General features: G+C 45.1%; 2 protein-coding genes across 7 annotated transcripts; one reads left to right on the forward strand and one right to left on the reverse strand.

Moving 5' to 3' along the window:
* On the reverse strand, positions 1–14,652 carry LOC105942386 (zinc finger protein 791-like). Of its 6 annotated transcripts, none has more exons than XM_058658138.1 (5): positions 14,581–14,647; positions 7,890–7,947; positions 3,343–3,469; positions 3,079–3,139; positions 1–1,790 (listed from the first exon to the last, which is right to left on the reverse strand). In XM_058658138.1, exons 2-5 carry the CDS (start codon positions 7,923–7,925, stop codon positions 230–232), a joined length of 1,785 nt encoding a protein of 594 aa, XP_058514121.1. In that variant the 5' UTR covers positions 7,926–7,947; positions 14,581–14,647; the 3' UTR covers positions 1–229. The 6 variants fall into 6 exon arrangements, with proteins under 6 accessions (XP_058514121.1, XP_058514123.1, XP_058514124.1 ...); XM_058658140.1 differs by lacking the exon at positions 14,581–14,647 and adding an exon at positions 5,458–5,556 and having other exon boundaries at positions 3–1,790; positions 7,890–7,913; XM_058658141.1 differs by lacking the exons at positions 7,890–7,947; positions 14,581–14,647 and adding an exon at positions 7,682–7,778 and having other exon boundaries at positions 3–1,790.
* Positions 14,653–15,150: 498 nt separating this feature from the next.
* Positions 15,151–23,700, forward strand: LOC118760656 (putative zinc finger protein 487). Its single transcript, XM_058657604.1, has 4 exons — positions 15,151–15,209; positions 20,511–20,637; positions 20,880–20,972; positions 23,594–23,700. Exons 1-4 carry the CDS (start codon positions 15,174–15,176, stop codon positions 23,698–23,700), a joined length of 363 nt encoding a protein of 120 aa, XP_058513587.1. The 5' UTR covers positions 15,151–15,173.
* Positions 23,701–23,745: the final 45 nt, after the last annotated feature.

Below are 23,745 nucleotides of genomic sequence, written 5' to 3' on the forward strand. Positions count from 1 at the left end.
AATCTTGATTTCAACAGAAAGCCTTTCTCCTTGAACTATCCTAACACAATCTTACAAAGTGTTCTCACCTCAAAGTCTCGTAGCAAAAGTAGATCACAGTTGATAAAATATTGTACACTATTGGATTACCTTGCATCTAGCTCTTTATGTTACATTCATTCAGTTCTCTACACTGGGGAGTTTACAACTTTGGAATTATTATTGAAATGGGAAACATTCTCATTGGTTTCTATCCAGTGTGAGTTGTCACATGTTTTTGCAAGGACCTAGACAAACGGAAAGCTTTCCCACACTGCTTACATACATAAAGCTTCTCCTGACTGTGGGTTCTTTCATGTCTCTGAGAGGAGCTACGAAGGCTGAAGGCTTTCCCACATTCTTTGCATTTATACGGTTTCTCTCCTGTGTGTACTCTCATGTGTCCCTGGAAGCTGGTGGGATAAATGAAGGCTTTTCCACACTCCTTACATTCATAAGGTTTCTCTCCAGTGTGAGCTCTTTCATGTATCTTTACGTAACCCGAACAACTAAAGGCTTTCCCACATTGCTTGCATTCATAAGGCTTCTCTCCAGTGTGAGTTCTTTCATGCGTTCTCAAAGCACTGAGATAGCCGAAAGCTTTCCCACATACCCTACATTTATATGGCCCTTCACCAGTGTGCGTGATCATGTGTCTTCGAAAGTTTTCAACAGAAATGAAAGCTTTTGCACATTCCTTACATTCAAAGGGTTTTTCTCCAGTGTGATTTCTTTCATGAACTTGCAAATCCAGAGGGTAATTGAAGGTCTTTCCACATTTTTTACATTTGTAGGGTTTCTCTCCAGTGTGAGTCCTTTCATGTACTCGACAGTAGCTGAGACGGCTGAAGGCTTTTCCACACAGTTTACATTTATAAGGTTTCTCCCCCGTGTGCACTCGCAGGTGTACTCGGAAGGCTGGGCGAGCACGAAAGGATTTCCCACATTCCTTACATTTATAAGGTTTCTCTCCAGTGTGAGTTCTCTCATGAATCTGAACGGAAGTTGAACACCTGAAGGCTTTGCCGCATTGTTTACATGCATAGGGCTTCTCTCCAGTGTGAATTCTTTCATGTACTCGTAGAAAGCTGGGATGAATGAATGCCTTCCCACAGTCCTTACATTTATAAGGTCTGTCTCCATTGTGTGTGATCATGTGTGTGTGTATACTTGTGTGGGAAATGAAGGCTTTCCCACATTCCTTACATTTATAGGGTTTCTCTCCAGTGTGAGTTCTTTCATGTATTTGAATAGAACTGGGACAACTGAAAGCTTTGCCACATTTCTTACATGCATAGGGCTTTTCTCCAGTGTGAATCCTTTCATGAACTCGGAGAGAACTGGAAGAACTGAGCGATTTGCCACAGTACTGACATTCATAGGGTTTCTTCCCTGTGTGAGTCTGTTCCTGCGTTTGCAAAGGTTGGTGGTATATTAAGGTTTTTCCACATTGCTGAAGTGTGTAGGGCTTTTCTCCAGTGTGAGTCCTTTCATGTATTTGGAAGGATTTGAGGTAACTGAAGGCATTCCCACATACCTTACACTTGTAAGGCTTTCCTCCAAACTTAAGGCCTTCTAGCTTATATCCAGTATGACATCTGATGTGCCTGACGAGGGAGGAGTGCAGCATGTAGTCTTTCCCACACACAATACATTCATAAGGCTTCACTCCAGTTGTCTTCCTGCTCAGGCTGAGATTTAGAATCTGCCTGAAAGTGTCTGCACACTGACTCTCCTTTTCACTTTCACAGAGTCTCTCTACCATACAACTTCTGTTTGAAAAAAAAAAAAAGCACAGTAATAAAAGTTGTTCTTATGATTCTATATTTATTAACAAGTATCAATTACATTTTTATCATTTTCAGGGAAACTGGGTTTTCAGTCTTATTTCAATTGTTTGGAAGTGAATATACTCTGCTTTACAAGAGGGCTCCCCATAGCTATTATCAATACACAGTCTAGAAATCAGAGAGGCCAGGCTAGTATGATTGCTCACAATGCACACCTGGAATCCCACATGGTCACTAATTTGTGTCCCAGCTGCTCCCTGCTTATGGATTGGGAAAGCAGTAGAGGATGGTCTAAGTCCTTGGTACCCTGCACCCGAGTGGGAGACCCTGAAGAAACTCTTGGCTTTGGATGGCTCAGTTCTGGCCATTACAGTGAACCAGCAGATGGAAGAGCTTTCTCTCTGTCTCTTCTCTCTGTCAAATCTGCTTTTCCAATAAAAATACAAATTTTTTTTTTAAAAAACAGAACAAACAACAACAAAAACAGAGGCAGAGAAAGAAAGAGGCACAAACCTCCCCACAGTTCATCTACTAGCTCCCTTCTCAAATTCCAGCAACAGAGGGCTAGGTCAAATCAAAGCCAGAAACTGGAAACTCAATTCAAGCCTTATACCTTGCTTCACAAGGTATTCCAGAAATTTGGACTCAGCAGCAGAGTGAGAACTTAAACGCAGGCACTCCAATATGGAATGCAAGTATCTCAGATGACAACTTAGCTGCTCGGCCAAATACCTCCCCACTTATATGTGGTTTCTTAATAGTGTTTCCAAGTAAAATATTTTTCATACTGAACATCTTTGTCACTGAGAAATACTTTGTATGGATTCCTCCCCGACCCCGCAGAAAATCAGATATACAGAGAGGAGGAGAGACAGAGAGGAAGAGCTTCTATCCAATGATTCACTCCCCAAGTGGCTGCAATGGCAAGAGCTGCACCGATCCAGAGCCAACAGCCTCTTCCAGGTCTCCCACACGGCTGCAGGGTCCCAAGGCCTTTGGCCATCCTCAATTGCTTTCCTAGGCCACATGCAGGAAGTTGGATGGGAAGTAGGTCACCGGGATTAGAACCAGTGCCCATATGGGATCCCAGCACAAGCAAAGTGAGGACTTTAGCCACTAGACTACGGCGCTGGGCCCTGGATGGAAATTTGTTAAGAACACAGCCTGGGTTTATGTGGCTGCTAGGTTTTTAAAATTTCTTGTTAACTTCCATACGAAGTTAAGACTTGACTGTTGTGTATGTTTGTCTGTTTGTTTGAGTGCAACTCACCTTAGAGTTCTTGCTTCTTTTTTACACCGATCTTTAATATTCTGGTCTTGACATTTTTGTCCTAAAGTGGAGACCCCAAAAAACCATTATAAGTTAATCAAAATTGGAGAAAAATAAAATCACAGTCCACGATGAGATATGAGCTCAGCTGGTTTATTTACCACCTCTACTCCATTTTCAAATTCCAAAGCCTGGAACAGTGATGATGAGCAAGACATAATCTGTTGTCTTATTACTTAGGTGAAGGAAAACCTCCATCCTTACCTACAGAGGCCAAGTGCCTGAGGGTTTCCTGCATCACATCTCTGTAGAGTTTCTTTTGTGAAGCATTCAGTAGCGCCCATTCTTCATGGGTGAAGTTCACGGACACATCCTCAAAGGCCACCGAATCCTGAAACATCCCTCATACGTATTGGTGAGCTGGCACAGGGGATCTAAACCCAACTCTTAAAACATCCACAAACAATTCTGTGGTCTCTTGACACTCATTGTATAGCTTTCTTGTCAAACCTTGACCTGTCCACTCTCATGGAACACACAGACTTAGCTACACTGTCACTGCGCTCACTGCAAGTCTCACTTCTAACAGAAGCATGCGGTTCAACTTGGAGAAACCCTATACAAAGGAAGCACATTTTAGGAACTAATGAGAACACTTAGTTAACTTGAGGAATGCACTGCTAACCTACAGAAGTCTACTGTAATCCTCTGCAAGGGAAGGAGCTGTTTTTTTATGCCTAGGGACATTTGGTTATTTATTTGTGAGCTTTACAAAGGGTCACCCAAATTTATCAGCTTATAATTAGCCTGTAATGCACTTGCCTGCTGGGCTGCAGCTCCCACTGGTGAACATGGGAGCCAGGGCTGACGGCAGGCCAGGCCGGTCAAGGCGGCAGCACCTATCAGCATACGGGTGCGTCAGGTCTGGGGATGGGTCAGACTGAGCTAATCCTGCAGCATCCATGGAAGTACATGAGAGCCAGATGGTATGTGGCATAGACTGAGCTAGGCCACAGCACATGCTGGCACACACAAAAACCAGGGCTGGAGGCCACCTCAGCGGGGGTTACTGGGGTGCGCTGTGGCACTCACCAGCATATGTGAGGACCAGGCCTGTGGCGGGCTAGGCTAGGCAGCTGAACCCATCATTTCACATGACAGACGGAAATGACCAGGCAGCTGCACCCACTGGTATGTGCACTGGCTGGTGCAAGTAGTGATGTACTGAACCTGACCTTGATGACTTGACATCACCCCAGACAAGGTTTTCTACGAGTCTCTGCAACTAGACCACTGGACTCAAACCCTGGCTACAGGAGGAAAAAAAAAAATCACAGGATGTGTAATCCAACCATGGAGTGCATGTACTGGGACTGGGCCTCCTCACGTGCTGACACCTGTGCAGTGGACAGCAAGTCCAGATGCACACCATCTGCTGCTTTCCCAGGCACATTAGCTGGGAGTTGGTTTGGAAAACAGAACATCTGGGACACAACAGCCACTTCATCCAGGCCAGCAGAGGACACTGGAGATAGGTCGTCAGAGGTAGGAAAACCGAATAGGTTGGACAATTCTCCTGGTCAAGCTTTGTAATCTGTTTCTGGGCCTGTAGATGATACTAAGGTGTACTTGTCAACCAACAGACCTTGGAAAAGCACCATTTTCCCCCTACCCCAACTCCCCGAGGGGGCTGCTGTAGTTTGCAGTAAAAAATTCCCCCATGCACTTTCCCCCGACAGACACAGGAGGGAAAAAAAAAAGGAAACATTTGTCCCACCCACCTTCCTCCATACCTCAACCCACACCAGCCTATTGGAGACTCACAGGGGGGGAATTCCTCTCCACTATGTAAGCAATTTTTTATTTTAAAGATTTATTTATTTTATTACAAAGTCAGATATACAGAGAGGAGAAGAGACAGAGAGGAAGATCTTCCATCCGATGATTCACTCCCCAAGTGACCCGCAATGGCCGGTGCGCGCCGATCCGAAGCCGGGAACCAGGAACCTCTTCCAGGTCTCCCACACGGTGCAGGGTCCCAAGGCTTTGGGCCGTTCTCCACTGCTTTCCCAGGGCACAAGCAGGGAGCTGGATGGGAAGTGGAGCTGCCGGGATTAGAACCGGCACCCATATGGGATCCCGGGGCGTTCAAGGCGAGGACTTAAGCCGCTAGGCCACGCCGCCGGGCTCGTATGTAAGCAATTTTAAAAATAAAATAAGCCTGCAGTAGACATACTAAATTTTCAGTCACAGCTACAGTTGCCATGGCAGGACCAAGTAAGATGATTCCACAGCCACCGTAAAGCCTATGGGCACAGTCTACTGATTTGCTTTCTTTTTTGAGAGGCAGAATGGGTTTGCATTTGTCAGTACACTCACGAAAGGGCAGCAATGGTAAGAGCTGTGGCCATTTCAAGCATCTGGTGAGTAAACCTGGAGATGAAAGATCTCTCACTGTCTCTCTTTTTCTCTGTAACTCTGCATTTCAAATAAAAAGAACATACAATAGGGGAAAATCTTGTGATTTATTAGGTAAAACCACTGGCATCCCACATGGGCAATGGTTCATGTCCTGAATGCTCCATTTCTGATCCAGCTTCCTACTAACGGGCCTGGAAAGCAAGTGGAGGGTGACTGTGTCCCTGTGCACAAGTGGGACACCTGGATGAAACTCCCAGTACATGATTTCAGACCGGCTCACCTCTGGCCAGTCTGGATTTTGGAGGAATGAACTGGCAGAGAGTAGATCTGACTTTCCCTCTGTCTCAGTGACTCTGCCTTTTAAATCAGTAAATAAATCTTTAAAGATAAACCTTAAAAAAGAGAGAGATAGACAGACAGAGAGGAAGATCTTCCTTCCACTGATCCACTCCCCAAGAAGCCGGAATGGCCAGAGCCACGCTGATCTAAAGCCAGGAGCCAGGAGCTCCTTCTGGGTCTCCCACGTATGTGCAGTGTTTCAAGACCTAGGGTCTTCCTCAACTGCTTTCGCAAGCCACAAGCAGGGAACTGGATAAGAAGTGGGGCTGCAGGGGGATACGAATCGGCATCCACATGTGATATCCCAAAGGTACAACGCAAGGACTTTGCTGCTAGGCTACCCCACTGGGCCTGAAACTGTTTTAAAAAAATTTTATTTTTGATGATTTTTACATAGCTGACTAGGGTGTGAACAGTCAAGGGCTAGAGGAAGGTGGTTGAGACAATTATTTCCACATTCTCTTTATTTATTTCCTGTATCTGGGGGAAAGGGGGGATAAGGAGAGACACCATACTCAGCCTACCAATTTGCTCAGGTATTCACTGCTAACACTTGACTGGGGTATTGATCAATTTCTTCTGTCCTCCATCCTCTGTTAATGGTAAAAGGTGTCCTCTGCAGGCTCCAGCGTACTGTCAAATCCTCCATGTGCATCTAGATATGCTGTCCATTGCTCTGTCTAAGCCACTGAGGAGGCCCAGCTCTGACACATGCATTCCATGGTCAGGCCATGGAACCTGTAATTCTCTCCACAGTTGCAGTTCTGAGTCCATCAGTTCAGCTGGGGAGATCTTTAAAAAAAAAAAAAATCATCTTAGGTGATCCCAGGCTGACTCTTGGGTGTGCTTGCCAATATAGTGTCTGGCACATTCCATTGCCCGAAACAGCCTACACACGTGCTGGTGATTGCAATTGCTGGGTCAGTTCTGCCTCAAATCCGTTCTTCTACACCAACCAATGGGTGTTGCAACCCAGCTCAGTCCTGCCCATCACACACTCGGCCCTCACGTACACCAGTGGGAGCTGCAGCCAAGTTGGGGTGACTCCCAGTAACCCTCACCAGGCCTGCCCCCTGCCCTGGTCCCTATGTTTGCCAGTGTGTAGAGCAGACTGGTCCAGTCCCACATTCCATTCAGTTCTCATACATGTCAATGGGCATTGAAGCCTAGTTCAACTCAACCACCCCACTATCCAGTCCACACTGTACCAGTCAGTGCCACTCTCTGTCTAGCCATGCCTACCTCTAGTACTAGTTCTCATGCTCACAATGGGAGTGGCAACCCAAGAAGGAGGTGCCCACTGTTTCCCTACTGGGCCGACTCCCACTCCCAAGATCATGCACTCTCTAGGTAGTTCTGCAGAAAAACTGGAAACTTAATAACCAATGTGGTTTTCTTTAGACCCGATAACTCTTTTTTTTTTCAAAGATTTTATTATTATTGGAAAGCCAGATATAAAGAGAGGAGGAGAGACAGAGAGGAAGATCTTCCATCCGATGTTTCACTCCCCAAGTGACCCGCAACAGGCCGGTGTGCGCCAATCCAAAGCCAGGAACCAGGAACCTCTTCTGGGTTTCCCACGCGGGTGCAGGGTCCCAAGGCTTTGGGCCGTCCTCCACTGCTTTCCCAGGCCACAGGCAGGGAGCTGGATGGGAAGTGGAGCCGCCGGGATTAGAACCGGCGCCCATATGGGATCCCGGCGCGTTCAAGGCGAGGACTTAAGCCGCTAGGCCACGCCGCCGGGCCCAACCCAATAACTCTTACCACTGCAAAATGTTCAGTGTTTATTTCTAGGATGGTACCAAAGTGCTTTCATGATCTCATCTATAAGATCAATAAATACAATTTCAGACTTGATATCCCAAAACAATTAATGAATTCTTAGCTTCATTTTGAATCATGGCATCAGAAAGCCTGGAGAGAGAGTTACAATCAGGTTTCACAGCTCCAATGCCTTAGTCATTTTTACCACAACTTGTTTTTCCTTTTCCAATTGAAAAACCTTCAAAACTCCTAAAACGCAATGCAAAACAAGCTGAGAAACAACTTACCGAAGGAGTGTTCATGTTCTCTGGCTTTGGAGACATTTTGTGAGCCTCAGGGCTCCACCTGGAAGGGAAGGTGAATGGAGAGAGTTATGAGAGAACTGGTCTTGCTCGTTCCTAGTCTCCACTATGCTGAGCAATGTCAGGGCAGAAATGGACACAGGATACCAGACACATTGGCTGGAGAAACAAAACCAGTAAGCTTCCCTGGGCAGGAACAATACCTTACAGATGAGAGTAGCTAGGAAGACCTCCTTGAAAGAGTACCAGCAATTTCACGAACTTTATAGTGACCAAACTCAAGTTATCCTTAGCTTACCCAAACACTTAGTTACTACTTATTTTGAGAAAAAAAAAAAGTTACTGTCAAACAGTAACTTATTATTTCTTTTTTTTTTTTAAAGATTTATTTATTTTATTACAAAGTCAGATAGACAGAGAGGAGGAGAGACAGAGGAAGATCTTCCGTCCGATGATTCACTCCCCAAGTGAGCTGCAACGGGCCGGTGCACGCCGATCCAAAGCCGGGAACCAGGAACCTCTTCCAGGTCTCCCACGCGGGTGCAGGGTCCCAATGCATTGGGCTGTCCTTGACTGCTTTCCCAGGCCACAAGCAGGGAGCTGGATGGGAAGTAGAGCTGCCGGGATTAGAACCAGTGTCCATACGGGATCCCGGCGCGTTCAAGGCGAGGACTTTAGCCGCTAGGCCACGCCGCCGGGCCCAGTAACTTATTATTTCAAAGACTATTTCTCAAACAAGTTGCAATGTACCATAGAAAAAACATTATCCTATCATAAAATCTATGGTAAAGAAAAATGGGGTGGTTGGACAGAACGGCATCCAGCAGCATGTATGTGGGCTGGATAGTGGGCTGGCTGGGTTGAACTAAGCTTCAATGCCCATTGACATGTATGAGAACTGAATGGAATTTGGGACTGGACCAGTCTGCTGTACACACTGGCAAACATAGGGACCAGGGCAGGGGGCAGGCCTGGTGAGGGTTACTGGGAGTCACCCCAACTTGGCTGCAGCTCCCACTGGTGTACGTGAGGGCCGAGTGTGTGATGGGCAAGACTGAGCTGGGTTGCAACACCCATTGGTTGGTGTAGAAGAACGGATTTGAGGCAGAACTGACCCAGCAATTGCAATCACCAGCATATGCCTAGGCTGATTGGGTGACAGAATGTGCTGGACTCTGTACTGGCAAGCACACCCAAGAATCAGGTCTGGGGTCACCTAAGATGAAGTTTCTTTGGGGATCCCCCAAATCGAACAGTAGGACTGAAAATCCCAACCATGAAGAGAAGTGCAGGTTCCATGGTCTGACTGCGGAGTCCATGTGTCAAAACTGAGTGACATCAATGGCTCAGACGGAGCAATAGTCTGCATATCCAGATGCATTGGAAGATACTGTAGTACATTGGAGCCTGCATTGGACACCTGTTACCATTAACAGAGCACAGAACAAACTGATCAAGTACCCTAGCCAAGTGTTAGCAGTGAAAATCTGGGCAGAGACTCTAAAGAGAACTATATCAGCTAGTGGATTCTCGAGAGATTTCATTTTGCTTGGAATGGTGAGATCGGCAGCAATTCAGAACTACTGCTTAATCAGTGCGCGTAGAGCTTGGCCCTCATGGGAACCTGGGATGGTTGGGAGGGTGGGTGTGGCTTCTCTCTTTGTCTGTCCCCTTCCCCCCCTTATAGGAAGGACAAAAGAGAATGTGGAAACAATGGTCTTACCCACTTTCCTGTAGACCTTGACTCTTTGAGCCCTAATCAACTATGTAAAGATCATCAAAATAAAAACAAAATTAAACAAACAAAAAAACAATAAACCTGTTTTTGTACTTGGGAGTTCAAGACCACATGCTTCTAGCCAGTGATCACAGATACAGCATCAAACTATGTAAAAGAAAATTCTATAGAACAGCAAGTAAACGTACACAACCATTGGCAGTAATCAGTATAAGTTAATGAAACAGTAAAAGTACCCAACCAAGGGTAACTGCCAATTAGCAATGTTATCACACAGACATCAGTTAAAATTAGACAAACAAAATGGAGACAAACCACATGGAGAATAAGCGAATGCAGAAAATGTTAAGACAATAATCCTTCTACCCTAAAACACCTGCTACAGCATCAGATTTATCTTTAATTTCTAACATATTGACCAACATGTAAAACACCATTCATTAGTATATGATAAACAAAAAGTGGCATATATACATTATATAATTATTTACATACATACATAAAAACTATAATGCAATGTTTATACATAAAACTATAACATATAATATATAACATTATTTTTGTGATATATAAATATATATTTATTGTCACTGATAACAAAACTAAAAGGGCATCCTTGTAACATGTGAGCTGTCGATTGCCTAGCATCCCATAGGAAACCAGCTGTTTCACTTTCAATTCTGTTCTCTGCTAATGGCCTGGGAAAGAGTGGATGATGGTCCACTTGCCTGGGCCCTTACTGTCCACATGAGGGACTTGGAGGAAGCTCCAGACTCTGGCTCCAGGTTGGACCAGCACTGGCCTCTCTGGCCATCAGAGGAGTCAGCAAGTGGGTACAAGATTTGTTTCTATTACTCTGTAACTCCTGCTTGCAAATAAATAGATTTTCAAAGGTTTATTTATTCACTTATTTATTTATTTACTTGAAAAGCAGAGAGGAAAAGAGACCCATCTGCAGGTTCACTCCATATACAGCAGCAATTGCTGGGCTTGAGCCAGGCCAAAGCAAGCAAACTGGAGCTTCTTCTGTATGTCCCACATGGGTGCAGGGGCCCAAACATTTGGGAATCCTTAGGCTGCTTTCCCAGACTCATTAGGAGAGAGCAGAGTTGGAAGTGCAGCAGTAGGTCTTGAACCTGCATGCAGATGCGAGTAACAGAGTAGCCTAGACTGTTGTACTGCATCAACCAAAGAAATAAAGTTGAAGCAATCAAAAACATCAAACATCAAAGAGAGCCAGGAATGGGTCACCTGTGGAGACAGAGCTACAAGAAATCAAGGCCTGAACTGTTGAAGGGTTTTTTTTCCTTTTCACCTGGTTTATGGTGTTTACAGTCCTACTGAAACTTGCAGAAAATAAAGATGTCAAGAATTTTCTATCGTTCTGAGATCATTGAATAAACTCAGGTTCCATACAAGATAACAAAGAGGTAACATCCAACTCATTGCATGTAATTTCTACACGAGTGGACATACTATAAATGAAAGTACAGAATATGACAGAAAATGAGTTCTGGGAAGCAGTCAGCTTACACTTCACAAGGGGCTCACACTCAGAAGCTTATCCAGGTTCCCAGGTCTTGGGGATCACTCTGGCTGAGGACACAGAGCCCAGGGGGCTCACTCCACTGACCGAGGGAATCCAAAACAGCCGAAACTGTGCAAATGTGATTCCAAACAGCCTGGAATGCCTCCTCCAGAATCTCAGTTCTTTTATACAACCACTCAATACCAACTTCAGGGTGTGACCTGTGGGCAATTCATTTGTTAGCACTGATTTTTAAACTATTTAATTTATTTTTATTGTAAAGTCAGATATACAGAGAGGAGGGACAGAGAGGAAGATCTACCCTGTGATGATCCACTTCCCAAGTGGCTGCAGTGGCTGAGGCTGAGCTATAATGAAGCCAGGAGCCTCCTTCAGCTCTCCCACACAGGTGCAGGGTCCCAAGGCTTTGGGTCGTCCTCGACTGCTTTCCCAGGCCACAAGCAGGGAGCTGGATGGGAAGCAGGGCCACTAGGATTAGAACTGGCACCCATTTGGGATCTCAGCATGTGCAAGGCGAGGACTTTAGCAACAGGTTGTCATGCTGGGCCTTTGTTATCACTTCTAAGAGCAAATGTGTTATGTTTGCTAAATACCAGCTTATCACTATGAACTAATTGCAAAGCAATTACAATCTTTCTTCATCTGGAATTAGTAGGGGCCTTAGAGTCATGGGTCAGACTATGTGCGGCTAAAGTTAGCAGATAGCAGGTGTTACCTTCTCTTTAGCATAAACTTGCCTATTGTCTGGTAGGGGCACGTTATGAAAAATCATATGTAGTCCTTTGTCTCAGTACATTTCTAACGTCTTAAGATCACTGGGTCTGGGCCTAGTGAGGTAGCTTAGTGGCGAAAGAACTTACCTTGCATGCACCAGAATCCCAGATGGGCGCTGGTTCTAATCCCAGCAGCCTTGCTTCCCACCTTGCTCCCTGCCTGTGGCCTGGGAAAGCAGTCGAGGATAGCACAAAGCCTTGGGACTCTGCGCATGCGTGGAAGACCTGGAAGAAACTGGCTCCTGGCTTCAGATTGGCTTAACTCTGGCCGTTGCGGCCACTTGGGGAGTGAATCATCAGAGAGAAGATCCTCCTCTCTACCTCATTTTCCAATAAAAAATACATAAATCTTTAAAACATATACATCATTGGGCCAGAGACTGAGCACAAAAAACAATAACAACATAGTCTCGTGGCTAAAGTCCAACCTTTGCATCCACTGGGATCCCATATGGGCACTGGTTCTAGTCCCGACTGCTCCACTTCCCATCCAGCCTCCTTCTTGTGGCCTGGGAAAGCATAGAGGACAGCCCAAAGCCTTGGGACCCCCATGGAGACCAGGAAGAAGCTCCTGGCTTCAGATTCGATCAGCTCTGGCCATTGCAGCCACCTGGGGAGTGAACTAGCAAACAGAATATCCTCTCTCTCCTTCTCTCTGTAAATCTCACCTTTAAATAAAAACAAATGAATCTCTAAAAAAAAATTTTAATGAATCTTTTAAAGATAGTAATTATTTTAATCAAATCAGTGACAAGTACACTTATAAATTTATATGCACTCTCCCCCACCAGAATTCGAACTCATTGATATATAGTTGAGACTCTAGACCCTGAGCCCTTTTAAGAGTGGAAAATATGGAGTGTGATGGTGCACCTGCTAGCCCTGTAACTCTGGGAAAACCATGTGGCATTTGGCTCAAAAAAAAAAAATACTTATCAAATGATGATGATAAAAGTACCAATATCAAAGACTGGTGAATATTAAAATAAGACACATTAAGTATTTGGAATGATAATTAGCATACAGCTCTTTTCATGGCCATTGGTGGTTATGAGACTAGAACCTTGTAGTTAAATCATCTATTTCTAGAAACAAGCTTACTTATGCTCAAATCCTGGTTCTATCACTTAATAGTTGTGTGACCCAGGAAAACTCTGAGGGTCAATATTGGCATCAGTAATTTCTGGATGACAATGGATAACTGTGCACTAAATTCTCAGGCTTTTGAGAAGTCTGAGTTAAAACAGGGTATGTAGTTAGAGCTCTCAGCAGGGTGTGGCTAGTCTTTAAAAGCAGGCAACGTGAGGAAAGATGGGTTTGGGCTTGGGATTTAGCCCACCCCTGAGAAAATCTTGCTTCACATTGTCAGGTGCGAACTGCAAGCTGGCCTGCTGCCTACTTCCTTATGCATTTTGAAATGATTTTATTTTATTTTTGAATTGATGCAATACTTTGTGTTGAATGCAATGCAATGTAGTGATGTGATACATGCATACAGTATGAGATTATTATGACAACCATACTTTCCACCCTTAGGAGCAGATTCTTCATGATTTTTCAGGGTATCTGTAGCCTTTGTAACTTCACTGGGTTCTCCCCACATGGCCTCTTCAGAGTTCCTGTCTCAGAATCGAGCATTAGTGCATAAATGTATCAGCCCTCCTTTGATGAAGGAATTGGGGCTTTTCTTCTCTCCATCTGAGCTTGAAACATCAAAGTGCTTGCGAGTATATCCCTTCTGTTCTGTAAATGGTAGGCACTGACACCCTCAGTCAGGCTTTACCTCATCTATGTCCAGGACAAAGGGTCGAGGCTACCAAGAGCACCTGTGACCATGAACTTATAGCTCCTGTTTTACTGACTCATCATCCAGGCAGAGGCCTAGTGACCACCTGCTCTGACCACTAGGCTGAGGACCATGGCTGAGTTAGCACACAGCCCAAGTAACATGAAGGTCAGGCCTGTTTGGAAATGCGCTGAGGAGAAAGAATGCTGAACAGACATGCAAAATTAAAAGATATTTTCCTTCTTCCTACCTACTCTTAGGCAGAGTTAATACATGATGTGGTTTTTATTTTTTGAGGTAGTATATACAGAATCGGGAAGCGTTCTGCACATTTAGAGACGTATTCCCAGGCTCACTGCTCTCTACGGGACCTGACTGACCCCTCCACATCTCACGGGGGCATTTCTTCCCCATGATGAGAACTTACACAGAGGGAAACAGTGGTACCACAGGAGAAGCCATCAGAAGTCAGTTCAGGCAACTGGCGGGAAGCCACGTCGGCTCAGCCCTCTGCGCTCCCCTCACTTCTCCACAAGGGCGCTCTGCCAACCACCCCTCAGGCTGGGGGCGAAGCCGCGAGGCCACAGCACCGCTCTCCCACCCCCGGAGTCCCTGCGCCGCTGTCCCTACACACCACAAACCCGACGCGGACCCCGCAGGCCCGGGGTGAGGGCTGCAGCTCTGGGCCGCACACGCCGTGCCCACGGACACGAGGACCCACACCCACTGGCCTCCCAGGACTCGCCCACTCCCGCCGCGCCACCGGGACACACGGGAGGCCTGAGGGTCGCAGGGCCCGCGGGCCTGACGGCACGGCCGCACACACTCACCGCTCCCCGGCTGCTGCCGAACCCGGTGTCCTTCCGACGGCTCCCGCGGGGCAGCGAGCGCACAGGGCGGCCGGGCCCCCGGGGCCTCTCCCGGACACACCGCCAGCGAGCTGCCGACGGAGCCCGGCCGCCCGCACCGAGCCCGGCGCGCCTGTGACGTCAGAGGATCGGATCAGGAGAGGGAGAGGGAAGGCGGCCCGCGCGGGAACGCGCTGAGGCAACAGCTCCCCCTGCCGGGCAAAGGCTCGAGCTGCAGAAGACGCGGCCGCTTCAGGCCTGAGGCGAAGCCCCGCCCCGAACCCGAGGTACAGCCCCTAAGCCCAGCGCGCGCCGATTGGCTGCGGCTGCTCTGTCGTCACAGACGCGCCGGGCTCGGTGCAGGCGGAGGGATCGTTGCTGGCGGCGGGGTCGGTGCGGGCGGCGGGGTCGGTGCGGGCGGCGGGGTCGGTGCGGGCGGCCGGGCTCCGTCGGCAGCTCGCTGGCCGTGTGTCCGGGAGAGGCCCCGGGGGGCTCGGTCACCCTGTGCGCTCGCTGCCCCGCGGGAGCCATCCGAAGGACGCCGGGCTCGGCAGCAGCCGGGGAGCGGCCACAAAATGTCTCCAAAGCCAGAGAGCATGAACACTCCTTCGGTAAGTTGTTTCTCAGCTTCTTTACGTTGCGTCTTAGGGGTTTTTGAAGGGGTTTTTTTAGTTGAAAAAGGAAAAACAAGTTGTGGTAAACCCTGTAAAGTGTCATGACTAAGGCGTTAGAGCTGTGAAACCTGATTGTAACTCTCTAGGCTTTCTGATGCCATGATTCAAATTGAAGCTAAGAATTCATTAATTGTTTTGGGATATCAAGTCTGAAATTGTATTTATTGATCTTATAGATGAGATCATGAAAGCGCTTTAGTACCAGCCTAGAAATAAACACGCAACATTTTGCAGTGGTAAGAGTTACTGAGTATGAGAAAGAAAGAAAAAGGCACACTAGTTATTAAGTTCCCAGTTTTTCTTTTTCGTAATTACTGAAATAGCAGTTTGTTCCTAATAGCATTTGGAGGTTATACTACACTCATGAGCTGCTCCAGGAATGTGTGGAAATTAGAATCAGCTGCATGATCTTTTATTAAGTATTGTTTGTTTTTTTTAAAAGCTGAGTTGCAGAAGACAGAGAGAGAGACAGGCATATATGCTGTTGGCTAGTCCATTCTCCAGTAGGTAGTAGCAATGGTCAGAACTGGATTACGTCAAAGAGAAAAACCAAGAGGTTCATCTGGGCCTCCCATGTAAGTCTCCTGCCCAAAATCTTGGACCATTTTCCACTGTGTTACAGCACACATTAGTAGAGAGCTGCGTTGGACATGGAGCAGCAAGTAACAACCTGCTATGCTACAATGCCTTGCAGGTGCTTTTTGAAGATTTATTTATTGGTCTTAAAGGCAGAACCATTGAGATAGACGGAGGCCAGATCCACCATCAGCTGGCTTACTACCCAAAAGTCCAGAACGGCCAGAGGTGAGCCAGCCGGAAGCATGAGCCAGGGGTTTGGTGTGTCCCACTTGGGTACAAAGACACGAATGCTTGCGTGATCCTCCACTTCCTTTCCTGGCACATTAACAGGGACCTGATCTGAATTGGAACATTCGGGAGAAGAAGCAGTGCCATGTGGGATGCCAGTGGCTTTACCTGCTAAATCACAGGGCTCTCCCCATTACGTGTTGTTTTTATTTGAAATGCAAAGTTACGGAGAAAAGGAGACAGCCGAGAGCTTCCACTTTCACTCTCCAGAAGGGTGCAATGGCAAGAGCTTGGGCCAATCCAAAGCCAAGAACGTGGAGCCTCTTGCAGATCTACCACATGGTGCAGGGTCAAGGGTTTGATCTTCTGTGATATCCTCTGCTCCTTTCCTGAGCCACAGCAGGAAGCTGTATCACAGTGAAGAAAGCAGGACTGAAACTGCTGCCAGCATGGGATGCTGCTCCCAGTGATTGTACTTTGAATTTATTGTCTCATATATTTTTTAAAGATTTATTTATTTTTATTACAAAGTCAGATATACAGAGAGGAGAGACAGAGAGGAAGATCTTCCGTCCAATGATTCACTCCCCAAGTGAGCGCAACGGCCTGTGCTGCGCCGATCCGAAGCCGGGAACCCAGAGCCTCCTTGGGTCTCCCACATGGGTGCAGGGTGCCAAAGCTTTGGGCCATCTTCGACTGCCTTCCCAGGCCACAAGCAGGGAGCTGGATGGGAAACGGAGCTGCCGGGACCAGAACCGGCACCCGTATGGGATCCCGGCACGTTCAAGGCAAGGACTTTAGCCGCTAGGCCACGCCACCGGGCCCTATTGTCTCATATTAATAGAGTGCTTTCCAAAAGCATTTTCCTCAAAATGAAATCTCATTGTAGTTTTCCCCCATTTTGACCTTTGATTTTACTTTTTTTATTATTATTTACTTTTATTGGAAAGTCGGATTAATGGAGAGGAGAGACAGAGAAAAAGATCTCCCATAACTGGGATAGGCTCCCAGGTGCATTCAAGGCAAGGACTTCAGCCATTAGGTTACCATGCTGGGCCCTTCCTTACTTCACTTTCTACATTCATTGAAAGATTTGGCAAATAGCATGACAAAGTGTGTTCAAATTGTCAATTTTGTTCTTTAATCTCCATGTGACCTTAACAACATAAGAATCTCCAATCTAATGATGAAATGATCAAAGGACCCCAGTAGATGGCTATCAAAACAGATCTGCTCAACCTAAGTAGCCATTAGGGATATGTAAATCTAAATCAACATGAGCTGTCACTGCAACCCTGTCAGAATGGCTGTTATTTAGAAGACAAAAGGTAACAAATGCTAATGATGATGTTGGAAAAGAGGCACTTTTTCACAATGTTGATGGGATTGTAGATTAATTCAGTCACTGTGGATGGCACCGTTGAAAATTAAGATCTTCATGGCAATATAAATTCAAAATATATTTTCTCAAGCCCAGTGCGATGGCTCAGTGGCTAAATCCTTGCCTTAAACTCCCTGAGAAACTATATGGGAACCCATTCATGTCCTAGCTGCTCCACTTCACATCCAGCTCCCTGCCTGGGAAAACAGTCTAGAATCAGTCTAGAAAACAGTCTAGAAGCCTTGGGACCCTGCACCCATGTGGGAGACCTGGAAGAAAGTCCTGGTTCCTGGCTTTGGATCGGCACAGCACCAGCCATTGTGCTCACTTGGCGAGTGAATATTCGGACAGAAGAGATTTCTCTCTGTCTCTCCTCCTCTCTATATGTATATGACTTTGCAATAAAAATAAATCAATCTTTAAGAACATGCTCTCTCAAAAGTTTAAGAATTACATCAAGGAGAGTGTATGGGAAGATGTGAAAGAAGTATCATTCTGTTCTTAAAACTATGTATATCAGCTACAGAAATTTTTTACATATTAAAATAAGTAAATAACTATAAAAGTAACCAGATAACCAGTGAATATGAAAGTGCTAACAAAATATATATAGAAACAGCTTGATTGGTTGCAGGTTGACATTTCCTTGTATGTATGTTTCTGCATGACTGACTGAGACTTAGCTGCTGGGAACTGATTGTATGAGCAGCAGAGTCTCACCATGCAAAGGGACTTGAAGACAGTGGTGGAGAAATGGAATTAAAGTATGAGTTTGCGGGGCCTAGCGCGAGAGCATAAGGGCTGAAGTCTCACTTTGTATGTACCAGGATCCCATATGGGCGCTCGGTTAGTTCGTTTGTTCTTTCTTTCTTTTTTTGGTAATTTATTTATTTTTATTAGAAAAGCTGATATGCAGAGAGGAGGAGAGACAGACAGGAAGATTTTCTGTCTGATGATTCACTCCCCAGGTGGCCACAATGGCCAGAGCTGAGTTGATCCAAAGCCAGGAGCCAGGAGCCTCTTCCAGGACTCCCATGCAGGTGCAGGGTCCCAAGGCTTTCGGCCGTCCTCCACTGCTTTTCCAGGCCACAAGCAGGGAGCTGGAGGGGGGGCCACCAGTACTAGAACCGGTGCCCATCTGGGATCCCGGCGCATTCAAGGTAAGGACTTTAGCCGCTAGGCCACCGTACCAAGACCAGGAGTTCTTCCTCCATGCCTCTCCTGTCCATGTATTTGACTTTCTAATAAGAAAAAGACCTTTACATTAAAAAATAATAGTTACGAATGAGGCTGCAGTTTGTTTCCCTAATAACTTTGTTGTTTTTTTTTTTTTTAAGATTTATTTATTTTATCACAAAGTCAGATATACAGAGAGGAGGAGAGACAGAGAGGAAGATCTTCCATCTGATGATTCACTCCCCAACGGAGCCGCAACGGCCAGTATGCGCCGATCCAAAGCCAGGAGCCAGGAACCTCTTCTGGTTTTCCCACGCTGGTGCAGGGTCCCAAGGCTTTGGGCTGTCCTCCACTGCTTTCCCAGGCCACAGGCAGGGAGCTGGATGGGAAGTGGAGCTGCTGGGATTAGAACCGGCGCCCATATGGGATCCCGGCGCATTCAAGGCGAGGACTTTACCGCTAGGCCACACTGCCGGGCCCTCCCTAATAACTTTGTAGTTCACTATATAGGAATTAAAATTAAGACAGAAAGCAGAAAATATTTTATTATTTAAAATCTCAAAAGTAATTATTATAAACATTTATGATACGTGTATTTAATTCCAGCATGATGTGTAGGAAATAATGTACTCACTTATGCAAGTTTAAAAATATTTTAAAATATTTCAAACATTTCAATTTTCCAAGTTTGAATAAGAAAATTGCAATTCAATAAATGTGGAGAGCGGGACTACACCCCAAGATGGCGCTTGCTATTGCTTCCTTACAGCACGATTGCAGTAAACACGTTTAAGGAAGTTGCGGAAGATTGGTTCTAGGTCTCATGCAGTCTGCATGGTGGCGCGTGTGATCAGAACTGTGATTGGTGTGTTTGATGCGTGGCCAGGCAATCTTAGAAGGATTGGCTGTTGTAAGGGATTTAAGCTGAACTTGAGGGGGAACAAAGAAGAAGAACCAAGGAGGAAGTCAGTGAAGATGCTGTGGTTATTGCCTTCCTGTTTTATACTGGGATTTCTTGTTCTATGTTATGTACTCACTTTGTTCTTCAGTAAATCCTCTTGAGAGCAAACACCCGTGTCGGAGCTTCACTCGCAGGACGAGGGACACCGACAAGTAATATTGCTTTATAAGCTTTTTTAAATATCAAAAATATTTGAGCATCTTTATGAATATATCAAAATGTTTAAACATTTTTTTAGTACAATTTAAAGAATTCTACAGGGCTTAGCATGGTAGCCTAGTTGCTAAATCTTTGCCCTGCAACTAACAGCTGGGATCCCTGCTCCACTTCTCTTCCTGCCACCTGCTTCTGCCTGGGGAATCAGTGGAGAATGGCTCAAAGCCTTGGGACCCTGCATCCGTGTGGGAGACCCGGAGAGGCTCCTGGCTCCTGGCTTCGGATGATTCGACTCTGACTATTCACTTGGGAAGTGAAGCAGCAAATGGAAGATTTCCTCTCTGTCTTTCCTTCTCTGTAAATCTGACTTGGCAGTAAAAATAAAATCTTTAAAATAAATTTTTAAAAATCCCTTCAAAAATTACTCAGTTTTCTTATTCTGACCACTATTAATCATGTGTCTTCTTTATCTCATCTACCATGCTCTTCATGTCATATGTTTATGTCTGCAAGTTGCACAGTGAACTCATTTCAGAATCGTTAAACAATCAGTGACAGAATAAGAAGAAATATTCTATTGTACTTTTGGCATTACAAACTGAATACAGGACAAAATCTTCATTTTGTTTTTACCTTATATTGTCATATAGATTGCGATGTAGACTGCATGCATAGAAGATGCCAATTAAATATGATCGGGAGGGTGCAGTCTCAGTGTGTGTGTGAGCCGGAGCTGAGGGGAAGTGTGCCGTTATAGGTGCTGGTGTCATTTGAAGACGTGGCTGTGGACTTCACCCAGGAGGAATGGCGGCACATGGACAGTGCCCAGAGGACCCTGTACAGGGAGGTGATGCTTGAGACCTATCGCAATCTGCTGTCCGTGGGTGAGTGAACATCTGTCATGCCCAAGCAGACTGCCTTCTTAGTTGACGAAAGAAAGACCGGTTTATAAAGTTTAGAGCCTGGTAATTCCAATGTTTGAGTCTATAAAGAATGTATCTGCCCTCCAGTAAATCATTCGTGTTAGCCCTTTTGTGGCACAGATCCCGGAACCCAGCTTTTCTGCTGTGTGTATGTCCCCCGGGTAGTGATTTCACAAGCATCTAGCATAATTTCCCATTCACAGGGTGTGAAATGACCGCGCCTACTGTGATCTTCAAGTTGGAGCAAGGAGAAATGCTATGGCCAGTGGAAAAATCTGGACACTGTCAGCTTTCAGGTAAGTGAGCACACGCTGGGCAGCAGGTTGGCCGAAAGGTGGCTCAGGAAATGGTGATAGAATTCTAGTTCAATGTTTTTTCTGTTTTTTAAGTTTCATCCGTAAGGACAGCTGATGTCATGCATCAGACACAGGCGTTCTACAGTCTCCAAGAATCATATGTGTATATTTATGTACATGTGTGTTTGTATGTTCCAGTTTTTCTCCTCTTAGGTCATATTGTGTCAGATTTCTGTACTCTTAGAGGATATTTTCTCAGATTTATGCCAACTATTAAAGCACTCTCTGATTACAATGGTTATTTCCTAGGGTAGATGTATTCCGGAATTTCTCATTTGTTCCTCAGCCTACATTCACACGTTTTTCCTTCAGATTATTTTTCCAATGATTGATTATTTCAGTGCTTGTGAATGGCCAGCAGAGAGGCACTGTCTTATTTTACCTGAGGTGTTAGAATTATATTTCTCTATTTGGTAGATACAGTCCATGCAGTTGCATATGTTTGAGAGCTAGTAAATGATTGATTGGTCATTATGGATCATTTTGTTATTTTTCTGCATCTCTGTCACGTGAAGTAGCAAATAAAGGAAATGATGAGCTTTTCAAGCACTCACAAAGTTAGCCAGCAGAGGGTTCTGTGTATCTCTCTGTCTCTCATTCTTTGTCTCTCTTGAACAGTGGAATACACAATAAATTGAACGTTGTTTGGGAGAAAGCCTCTGTTGAATGACATTAGAACTCTCATGGTGCTAAGTGAGCCATGGAAATATAAGTGAGCTAGAAGTATGGAAATGGGTGGTCATATGCTTACCCAGGGAATTAGCAGATTGTGGCTCCCAAAGCCGATTTAACCTGGGACCAGCACTGTGGCATCATAGGCTAAGCCTCTGCCTGCAGTGTCAGTCTGGTATGTAGATTCTGATTCATGCTTTTTTTAACTTGTTATGATTATTGTTATTTTATTATGATGATGTTTACATAATTAATTAATGTACGATGGGTCAAGGGCTGCAGGAAAGTGGGTAAGACCATTGTTTCCACTTTATCTTTTTTTCTACCTGTGTCTGGGGTAAGGGGGAGATAAAGGGAGAAGTCCTACTCAGCTGCTGACCATCCCAAAGTCCCCATGTGGGGGATACTGCAAGGGCACTGCTTGTGTGGTTTTGATAGTTCAGCAATTCTGAATTGCTGCCAATCTCCCCATTCCAAGCACAATGAAATCTCTCCAAAATTCACTTGCTGACATAGTCCACCTTAGTAGAGTCTCTGTTTTCGCAGATTTTCACTGCCAGCACGTGGCTGGAGTAGTTGATCGATGACTCATGATTGCATAGGAGGGATGTTTGTACTTAGAGTCGCCTTTTTCTTTTCCCAAAGATGTATTTATTTGAATGGTGGTGCTCCAGAGAGGACAGAGAAAGCGATCTTCCTTTTTCTGGCACACTCTTCAGATGTTCACAGTGGCTCGGGCCATGCTAGAGGCGAGCCCGAGGACCTAAATGACAGCTGGTTTTCCTGATAGCTGGCAAGTAGTTTGGCCATCTTCCACTGCTTTCTCTGATAAATGAGTAAGGAGCGGATTTGAAATACGTCAAATCAGTATTGAAATACAGGTTACCAGTATTACAAGCAGTTTTTTAGTGTACTGTGACAATTACCGCATCTATTTAAAATCTAATTGTAAAACAAGGACTAGCCCCAAGAAAACTTAGACTTCTCTGAAAATTAGAGGCAACTTATCTTTCAACAGAGAAATCAACAGCTTTCAAGGCGTCAGTCTATCAAGATCGTTGCATACCAGGACATTATAGAATAAAGAACTTGTTGATCTCACAATGAGGTGGAATACACATTTCAAAAAAGGTGAACACAACCTGAGTTGCAGAACCATTTTCCTTATTATACCACTTTGCATATCATACCCATGATGCTGCATTGGCACTTTAATGGGACTGCAAAGGTGAAGATACCAGGTTTCCTTAGGAAAATGGGCAAAGCAGTTCAGCATGGAGTTCAGAGAAAAAGGAGCATGAGGCATCCCTAGGCACTTAATCAGTGGGTTTCAACAGGGGACAGACACATGTCCCACTCATAAAACTGCAGGTAAATGATCCAGGAAAATTTCTCCTCTTCAAAGCTGAGAAATCAACAAGAGAACCCCAGAATGCACCATTCTAGTAAGAATTAAATTAGAGAGATAATGGGGGGATGAAAGGTAGGTGTAGGCAATGCCTGTTGAAAACCATTCAGTGTACCATAACAGAGAGGGGTGAATATTTTTGCATAGTATTTTAATTAAATTGAAAAGCAGAGTGGTAGGAATAGAAGAGCACTCTAATTGAGAGTGATGTCTTCCATGCACATGTTGATTCTACAAATGCCTTCATCGATTAGTTAGGCCAGCCTGATGTAAAAAATATACAACTACATATCGATCTTTTCATGTGTACCACATGATCTGAAGTTCTTGAACCATCATCTGCCTTTTAGGATACATTACCTAGACATCATACTGGTATGTTAACATCTGGTCCATTAAAACAGCAATAAACATCAGTGGCTTCACATGCATATTTGAAAACAAATGCTTAGATGTGACAGAATATGGTTTCTCATTTCAGATTCCCACAGAAAGGATGAGCTGCTTGGTGACAATCAGGAAAGCCAAGAAACAAACTTCAGGCAAGTTGCAATCACAAAAACAATATATTGCTCTCAAAAATGTTGAAGTTTTTTTGTTTTGTTTTTATTGGAAAGTCGGATATACGGAGAG

Source organism: Ochotona princeps, chromosome 33 (genome assembly GCF_030435755.1).
Source record: "Ochotona princeps isolate mOchPri1 chromosome 33, mOchPri1.hap1, whole genome shotgun sequence".
Lineage (NCBI taxonomy): Eukaryota > Metazoa > Chordata > Mammalia > Lagomorpha > Ochotonidae > Ochotona > Ochotona princeps.